The sequence below is a fragment of the Pteropus vampyrus genome, unplaced genomic scaffold (genome assembly GCF_000151845.1).
Source record: "Pteropus vampyrus isolate Shadow unplaced genomic scaffold, Pvam_2.0 Scaffold598, whole genome shotgun sequence".
Classification (NCBI taxonomy): Eukaryota; Metazoa; Chordata; class Mammalia; order Chiroptera; family Pteropodidae; genus Pteropus; species Pteropus vampyrus.
The window spans coordinates 236713-246427 of NW_011889379.1; the positions used below are offsets into that span (position 1 = coordinate 236713).

The following is a 9715-nucleotide window of genomic DNA, read 5'->3' on the forward strand; positions in this document are numbered from 1 at the left end:
CACCATAGCCTAGCCAGGTGACATAAAATTTAACCATCATGGTGTCTTAAAGTGACAGGAATTTGTTATCTTATAGTTCTGGGTGTCAGAAGTCCGGAATCGGTCTCATTGGCTTAGTGGCTTTGAAGGGAGAATCTGCTTCCTGTTTTTTCCAGCTCCTAATGGCCGCCTACGTTCCTCGGCTTGTGGCCGCTTCCACCATCTTCAGAGCACGTCACTCCAACCTCTGCTGCTGTCGTCGCATCTCCTACGACTGACTCTGACCCTCTTTCTCCCTCTAATAAAGATCCTTGTGATTCCACTGGGCCCACCCAGGCAACCTAGGACTTTAACTTAACCACATCTGCAAAGCCCCTTTTCCACGTGAGGTAACGGATTCACAGATTCCGGGGGTCAGGATGCGGATGTCTTTGGGGGCGGGGCCATTGTTCTGCCTTCTTCACTCTGTGCTTTCAAAACCCCTGCCCCGGAGCACTGTTAGCTTCTTCTGGAGGCCCCGAGAATGGACCACTTTGTGATGGAGGATGCTTATGATTCAAAATGTTTAATTTGAGTTTCGTGATTTGTAAGGGTCGGGAGGTTGTTTTGTTAGCGTTTTCTTAAAAGGCAACCAACTACTGCATTGACGGACAAATCTGAAAAATCAGGCCTTTTGGAACTCTAAGGAGGAAAATGAATTGGCATTCTTGACTGAAGCTCTATTATTTGGAAAACAGTCATGCTAGATTACAACCTTAACACGCTGCATGTCCCTGAGAATGAGTGTTTTCTTCCAGCTCTGTTGAAAAGCGTTTCCTTTTCTGAGAGGAGCCAGAGCTGAGAGTCTGGGTGTTAAGCTGCCAAAGGATGGGAACCATTAAAAAAATTCACTTAAGGCTTAAGATGTGGAGGTTAATGCAGGCGGATGAAAAAGACATTTCCTCCTTCACGGGCATTTACCGTCTGGCTGGGAAGTGAAATATTTCCCAAATGATAAAAAACTGCGACGCAGTCGTCGAAGCCCCTGAGTTCTGCCTAGTCGCCCAGGCTACAGACTTGGGTGTCATCCTCGACTCCTTCTCGCCTGTTACATTCGCATCTCTGAGTCCTTAACGAGGGTAAACTCTTCCCTGCTTTCTCTGCCCGCCTCACCTCTTTCCCTCGCTAACTCCCAAGGGCCTTCCTCTGGCCCCCAGGCATCTAGTGACCTCCTCAAGTCCACCCTTGACCTAGGGCAGTGTAGCTTTCCACCAAACAAGTTTGGCCACGCTGCCTGCTGCTGAAAGGCCTTCAGACGCTCTCCCCGTAGCTTTGAGGAGAAAATCCAGATTCCTTTTGAGTACTTGTAAAACCCTCTCTGTGGTCAGACGGCCCCCCGGGCGTGTCCTGCTTCTCCAGGCCTCGGGTTGGTACCTGGGGCCTTCTCCTGCCTGCTCGTTCCCTCAGACTCAGGTGCCGCCTTCCCTGGAAGCCCTTCTGCATTTCCCCAGGCTGGTTCCAGACCCTTCTTCTGCCGGAGGTGCCCTAATCAGCGCAGTCACAGCACACGTGACCGCTCCTCTCACGCGTGACCCAGTGCTTGGCGCAGAGCAGGTGTCAGCGCCCTGTCATGCCAGAGTCCGGTGGTAGGAGACACCCCCGCCTGGCCGGAGGAGTGCTGGCTCCGAGTGACCCAGTCTTCGCGTGGGTCTCTGTCTCCTTTCCGTGCTTGTTCTTTCTCACTCCCTGCCGCTCCCACTGTCTCTCACCCCCTTGTTCTCTCTTGTTTTCTCTCTCATATACACACACACCCCGTCTTTCTCTCTTTCTCACTCTGGTTCTCCTTTCGATGCCAAGCAGCACAGAAAAAGACTCTATTTCCCTGCCTAATTTTGCTGAACTCGAACTGCACTTTGGAGAGCCGAGCTCGCCGCAGCCTCCTCCCGCCCCTCGGGGGCGAGCGGTGAGGCCGGCTCCGCGTGTCTGGTGCCACACTGCAGCTCTGCAGCTCGCAGGTCTGGAAAAGGGACGCTCTTTATATTTGCAGATATAAAGTATCTGAGGATATTCGAGGAATCCTATCATGGATCATCCACTCTGAGTTTGTTTCTTGTTTCCTGGTCTTACTTTATAGGCCAGACCTGCCTTGATAAGAAAGGATTTTCTGTTTTTTACCTTTAACGATAGAAATCCCCGCAGGGTTGCCAAGGGCTTGCTCTGAGCTCATGTTGAATGTGGAATTTATTATCGTTGTTAGTGATTCCGCCTGGGGAGTCCGTTTTAATGGAACTATCCCTTTTTTGCAGACACGACAGTCTTGATGGGGATGTACTTGGTAACTTGGTATCATCCAGAAGGCCCCCGCACAAAAGTAAGCCTGTGCAGATGGTGCCGGCTGAAAGTCTCCCTGTGGCCCCCGCGTGGGAGAAGATGGACAAGCTCCAGCCGGCAGAGCCTCCCCTGGACACGAGGAGGGTGGGCGAGAAGGTCAGGCCAAAGTGTGGCCTGATTGTCCGAGGCATGATGGCTGGGCCCACCGCCAGCTCCCCGCAGGTGGGGTGGTCATTCTGAGTAGAGTGTGAGAACCGGGTGGGCTTAAGCGGCTGCCTGGGTTTATTTTGGGGTACCTCACAAGACAGCCCAGGGTGAGGGGATCCAGGTAGCAGGTGGGAAGAACACCTGCCCCTGCTTTCTTTCTGGCTCTGCTGTCAGCTCCCTGTGGGACCACAGGCAGGCCTCACGGCCCTCCCTGCCCTCAGCTTACCCATCATGCCAGCAGGTGGGTGCCATGGTTTTATGTTCCTTTCCTGAGTGAGAGCACATCCACCCAGCTTTCTTGTTGTGGTTCAGGAGTGCGGGAAGCCATCCAAGTTTAGGGAACTTCTTTTTTATTTTTATTTTATTTATTTATTTTTTAACATGGAAAAACCCATTTTATTGCACTTAAGTTACAAAAAAGTAAAATTTCCAAGTGAATCAAACCATAGACACAATCCCTTTAAAGGTCGTTTTCCTCCGTCATATCAGGTTGTTACATAACTAAAATTAACCAACTTGAATCCGATCGTTTTAAATCAGACTATAAATAAACAAACAAAAATAAACAGGAGGAGGGAAAAAAGATCGCCTAGGAGACAGCGTGTAGCCACTTTCACAGGTCAGCTTGAGGATGAACTTGGAGAATGAGGCAAACCTCCTTTTTTATTCTTTAAAACATGATAGTTAAAAGGGAAAAAGAAACCCCAATCCTTACGGTTTCATTTGCTTTGCTTTCAAAAAAAGCATTCTAAAAATTTAACATCGTTTTATAGTGTCCCTTAGAAGGGACCGTGGTAGGATCCCATTCGGTGGGGAGACTAAACCAAATGAGAGAGTAAATGTAGAAGAAGTTCATAAAACAACAAAGGGAAAGCAAACGCCAAACTCAAAAAAGTATGACATCAGACAAATTGGGGAGCCTGAGCAAACAGAAATGAGGTGGTCCGTGCGCGTGGCTGGTCCCCTCTGCTCCCACGTGCTCATGTGCAGGTGTGACTGTCTGTGGAGATGCCAGCACTGCAGGAAACCCTGCTTGCAGAAGCGACTCTCTCCCTGCCTCTGCCTGCGTCTCGTGAGATTGTCAAACGATGTCTTTATTTCTCTTGCCTGTGGTCTTGTTCGTTAGACCAGGTGTCTAAGGGAAGGCGAGGGTCTGCTTCATTCTGTGTGGTTCCGACCACGCCTCGACAGCATGTCCCATCCTAGGTGTCTTGTACTAGAAGAAGGACATTCATAAACTGGACCATGTCTAAAGGAAAAGAACTAGGAAGGTGAAGAGTTTGGAGGAAATCGATAGATCTGGGAATGTTTAATTGAGAGGGTAAGGCTTGTGCAATGTGAGGCAGAATGTAAGAGATTTCTTCGAATGCGGAAATACGAATAGCTTGGTTCCAGGATGGCAAAAATATGGCCTTCGGGTAACCTTTCCATGCCACCCTCTGACGCTGTGCCTGGGGCAGACATTGCTAGTTGATCTCAGTAGCCCATTTTCCTATCGAATGTGGATGTGACTTCAGAACCTCCCAGGCATCTTGGCAGTTACTCCCAATGGATGGATTGGAGTGGCGAGTGAAATGAACCCTATTCGCCATCTTGAGCTTAGGCTGTGAACCCCAAGGAACAGGGACTCCGCCACGTTTGAGCACAGAGCATGGTGTGTGGCCCTTTGTGGGACTGAGTGGTGTAGACTTACTTGGTGGCTCCAGAGAGCACCAGTAGGACCAGTGGGTGGAGGCTGGGAGGAGGAGCTCACAGTCAGAGCCGCCTCGGCAGCGGGACAGGCCATTTTGGAAGGAACTAGACTGGAGGTATTAAGGGGAAGCCAGGCACCCCATCTGCTAAGGACATTCCCATCTGGATGAGAGTTTAAACTACATTGGCAGTTCTCATGATCTCTTTATACTCGTAAAACTGTTGAGGAGCCCAAGAAGCTTTAGTTTATGTGGGTTACGTCTGTTGATAGTTACTATATTAGAAATTAAAACTGAGGAATTAAAAAATACTTACATGTTAAATCATTAAAAATAACATTAGTAAGCCTATTACATTTAACACATTTTTAAAAACGCTATATTTTTCCAAACAGAAAAGTAGTGATATGAGTAGCATTGTTTTGCATTTTTGCAAATCTCCTTCATGTCTGGCTTAGCAGAAGATGGTTCAAGTCTCATATTTGCTTCTGCTGTCTATTGCATTATGGCACTTTAGTAGAAGTAGTTGAAGAAAATCTGGCCTCATACAGATATGCATTTGGAAGCAGGAAAAGTATTTTAAGAGTCTTTTCAGAAAACTCGAGATATTCTTTGATACTACACTCGAACTAGACACATTGTAGTTTTTTAATGTAGAATCTGCAGCCATACCGATGAACTTTTGGCACTTTATCAGGTTTGTCTTGCTTTCGCCGGAATGAATCTTTTACCACTGCATGGTTTAGTAACATGATACATTGGTTATTTGGAAAATATTGGCTCACTAAATTATATAGATCTTCCGAATATTGACACATTTCATTATAAAAAAATCACATTTGTTGATGTTGCCACCCGACTCATCACAAAAGTTTTTAGGTATTGAAAGCACCCAAACTCACAGTGGGAGATACAAGTTTCCCCAAATTGTAATTTTTACTTAGAAACTTGTATTTCATCACTGACAAAACAATGCATCATTGATTTCCCTTGAAGTGACAGGTCAATTTATTTCTGAGAAAATGCCTGACAAATACCCAAACCTGAATAACCACGAAAAAAAAAAAAATAGCAAGTTCAGCTCACAGCTCCGACATCTGACTAGTACTTTTCCTCAAGACAGTTGTCACCCTCTGCATCCGGCAGAGTGCTTCCATATACCTCCCATTTTGTCACACAGAACATTAGAGCGGGTCAGGATTCAAGAGTATTGATAATGTTTATGCATCCGCTTGGACGTGATTAAGCGAAATTAGCACTTATTTACTTTTATTGCAAGGGGCGAAAACCTTGGGCACCACTGAGGTTTGGTGCCACTGCCTTGATCCCTCCTCAGGACCAGCAGATGCCCCCATTGGTGCTTTTGCGCCATCCCTGCAAATGTCGGCACCGTGGAAAAGGGAAAATCGTCCGCATTGTTATTATGAAAATGGTTTCGAGCTCCCTGAAAGGGTTCGGAGACCCCAGAGGTTGGCAGACCCCCCCTTTGATAACTGGTGGACTTGATGAACCCCAGGGGCCTGTCCTACCATGGCAGCCCACGCAGCGGAGACCTCCGTCATGACCGGGCTGTGGGAGGGATGGCCTGGACCTGCTTTCCTGCCAAGTTCTCTGTTTAGTGATCGTTTTGTGTGTTTTTCCCCTGGGGTAACTGAGTCCTGTGAAGCTCATTGAAGGATGGGTTTTTGTAGAATTTCCCCAGGTTTTCTGGAAGGTCCTTTGGCCATACTTACTGGTTGCTCAAGAGAAAAGAGCAAGGTTTGCTAGGTATTTCATCATTTTCTGTTACTAGATCAGTTCTGTGCTTATGAAGGATGAGTAAGAGGCTGGATTCCCTGCCCTTGGCAAAAGGTGGGGTCTCCTTAGGAACAGTGACTAATGTGTTCCTCGCTCTGTGGCGGGGGATGCGCTGGGTGGCGTTTGGAGGATGTTTCTAGTGCCTAGTAATTTCCACCAAGAGAGAACACTACAGAATTAGCTGTTCTCATTCCAGCACGGGCTTTACCATTCGGCCTAGGATTATTTCTGGGAATGCTGAGAGGTCCAGGAAAAGCCCAGCGCGTGTATTTTTGTCCCTTTCCCCGACTCCCCCACCCTAGATTGGTAACAACAGTTAATCAGTGATAGTGAGAGAGGACATGTCAGTTGATTCCTTTGGAATTCCTGAATTTCAAAAATTAAGCAAATCTTGGTGCTTACTAGGTATAGGTCACTGAGCTGGGAGCGCTGTAGACACCAGAGATGCATGAAGAATGGCCTTTGCCACTCCTGGACTCCTGGCAGGAGCGGGTAAGGCCATAAGTAAGTGGGGACAGGGGCAAAGATGCACAGCAGTAGCTGATATTTGGAACCTGGGACAGGTCTAGCTTTGAGTGAGTGCCTTCCCAAGGTCTCTGTGACCACAGTCCTGTGGGATGTGAGCACTACAGCTCCCAGTTCCTCCAAAACCTGTGGGCCAGGCATGTTTTGGAATTTATAATTTTGTTTTTTTCAGAAAAGAAATACAGGGCATAAACCACATACCACATTATCGCCTGCACTAGGGTTAGGGAGTAGCAGCCCATGAACAAAAACACTAACATTTCTGCAACTAAATATGAATATTCACACTTTAAAAAAGACCAAGCAATCTCAAAGCAGTTAAAAACAATTTGTTACAGGATTTTAAAATAATTTTTTTCCCAGAGGTTTTGGGATTTAGGAATTACGGATCGTGGATCTTGGGCAGCTTATATTACAGGCGAGGGAAGCGAGGGACAGAGAAGTTCAATAACTTGCATCCGGGGACACAGCTTGTTGGTGATGTCACAGGAATGAGAACCCAGGTCTGACCCGGAAGCCACAGCTTCACCTGCTGCTGGAACCTGCCTCCTGTCAGGGGAGCGGGAGAAAGGCTGAGGCACGCTTTTGGGGTTCATGCAGGTGGGGTGTAGTGAACTCATTCCAGAAGTGGTAGTCTTGGAGTGTCTCCTCGAAGAGTAACTAGGACTTTAAGAAGACTTGGGGGTGGGGACAGACTCTCCTGGGGGAGGGAACGTCACCGGCAAATACTTGAAATGAGATAAAGTATTTTCCCACCTCCCTGGAAGGGATCCTCACTGCTTTTGTCCTTGTCTCTTTCAGGATTCTCTCCGAAGGCGCTCCCTGAGGCGGCCCCCCGCCTTGAGTAGCATGACCCTGCCCCACGAGGAGGAGGAGGAGAGCCGGAGAGCCCTGGAGCTCTCCACTCGCACCCCAGCCTGTCCGGCCCCACGAGAGGGCTTGGCTTCCAGCGCCAGGAGCCCCCTGGGCCCGCTCAGCGAGCCCACCTCAGAAAAGCACAGACCCACGCCCAGCAGCCCTCCTCACTTGCTGAGCCCAGGGCTGCTCCAGAGGGGGAGCGGCAGGTGGAGAGAGCTTTCGGAGGACAGCCCAGCCATGGACAGCGGCCCAGAGACCAGCAGGACGCCCTCGAAGTTCTTGCCTGGTGGGAATGCCCGGACTGCCCAGGAGAGGCTGGAAAGAGTGTTCAAAAGGCAGGGGAGCCCGTCCCTGCCCCTCAGGTGAGCGCGCTATGCCCAGGGGATGGCTCTTCCTGGGGAACCGTCCAGTCCCTGGCTGCTCCCAAATCATCTCACGTCTGTTTCTTCCTTGTCAGTCAGGTGTCTGGACTCAGGGCGGCTTTGTTTGAATAACTTCACCTCCACCTCATCTCTCGCCTCTTTTACTGCCACCACAGCATCTGTCATTACTTGAAATCATTTTATTTATTTATATGTGTCTCCCCCACAGTGGGAGGGGCTTTTATATTCCCTGCACCTAGAATAGTACTTGGTACACGGAAGGCACTCAATATTTAGTACTGTTACTACTAATAATAACAACAACAGTAATAAGATCAATAAGCTTTTGATGTTGGCCTATTTTATGCAAAACACTCTTCTAAGTATTTCAAGTAAATTTATTCTTTTAATTCTCATGAAAGTTCTATGACGGGAATGCTGTTATTATCCCCACTTTACAGGTGAGGACACTGAGAAGTTGCTTTACTTGACCGAGTTTGTACTCCTAGTGAGAGGCAGAGCAGGGGTTTGAACCCAGGAAGCTAGCTGCAGAGCCCGGTGAAGGCATGAAGGATGGTGTCACCTCTCTCCCTGGGTAGAAGTCCTTTCCACAGGCTTTAGACGGTGACTGGCTTCAGCCTGAACACCTCCAGGGGTGGGGAGCTCCCTCCTTCTCGTGACTCTGCATCGTTCTGACTATTAAGAAATTCTTCTTCACACTGCGTTAAAATCTGCTGCCTGGACTTTGACTCAGAGGGCCTTGTTTTGCCCTCCAGTGCCAGAACATGTGTGCCTGGAAAAGGGAACAGCTCTTCAAACCTGTAGGTTGGGAGCCTTCTGAGGCTGCAGTGGTCTGGGGGTGATGGTGGGTTGAGGAAGAAGAGGAGTGGCTGGAGGATCAGGAGGCCTGGGTTTCAGTCCTCGCTTTGTCCCGGCTGACCCGGATCGGTTCTTTGTCTCTGGACTTCAGTGTCCCTGACTATAAAGTGTGTCTTTCCAGCTCATGCGCTTTGCTGGCCTCCGATTCTTACTTCCAGAGTTATTTAATACAGGGATCTTTACTGAGTAAGTACACTTTACAGGGCACTTGGGAGGTGTGGCACATGGGCTCTGGAGTCTGAGGACTTGGGCTAGCAAACCAGCTGTGCCCTTTATAACTGCCGTGGCCTTGGACCAGTTATTAAACCCTTAAAAGGGGGCGTGGCCTTTGTCTCATAGGAAGTAGGGCAGCAGGTCAAAGCGCTTTGACAGCTCTCTCCCCCAATACCAGGCGAAGTATAACCAGGAGTATTTAACATACGTTTACTATTGGTCAGTAAACGAACATTTTGGGGGCCTTGGTTTTCACCTAACACTTATTCCTTATTTGCTGGGTACCATGCCGAGCATGTGTGTATATTCTCTCATTTGCTCTTTATAATAATCCATGGGGGTGAATATTGTCATTGGAGTATTATTTTTTTTTTTTGAGTCCTCATTAGATAGTATTCTCCTCCTCCTCCTGAGTTCTGTACACCTCGACTAATAAAACAGAGGTATCAGTTAGATTGGAGGAAAATGGATATCATCTCTGTGATCGATAATGGCAAGGTAGAGGACACAGAAAGTCATGAGGCCTGGTGGGCCCTGAGCCGACAGACTGCCCCACCTCATCTCAGGCCCGGGGCAGGTCACCTGACATAGTCACATGGTGAGAGATGCCAGCCCCTGGAAGAGCAGCTCACTCCCAAGAGGAGAAGGGGTGCAACTGAGCCTAACAGTCCCCTTTTCTTTGTTCCCCCAGAAAGCCAGTCAGATAAGCCTCATTTCCTCCCTTAGGCTGGAGTGAGTAGAGGGGAGGAGATTAAAGGTTTACACCAGCAGGAGACCAGCATGGCTACCTCTGAACTCCCAGAAGACACCGGGAGTGGAGAACAAGCCTCTTCCCACCCCAGCAATTATTATCCTCAGTTCACAGATGAGGAAACCGCTGTCAAAGTTCTGGGC

General features: G+C 48.6%; 1 protein-coding gene across 1 annotated transcript in view; it reads left to right on the plus strand.

Annotated features, from left to right (window-relative positions):
* The window catches only part of LOC105308617 (probable ubiquitin carboxyl-terminal hydrolase MINDY-4), a 103314-nt gene that overhangs the window by 10963 nt on the left and 82636 nt on the right, over window positions 1-9715 (plus strand). Inside the window, exons 3-5 of the mRNA XM_023525684.1 lie at window positions 1426-1498; window positions 2216-2511; window positions 7311-7729. Coding sequence (XP_023381452.1) covers window positions 1426-1498; window positions 2216-2511; window positions 7311-7729 — 788 coding nt within the window. The remainder of the gene's footprint in view (window positions 1-1425; window positions 1499-2215; window positions 2512-7310; window positions 7730-9715) is intronic.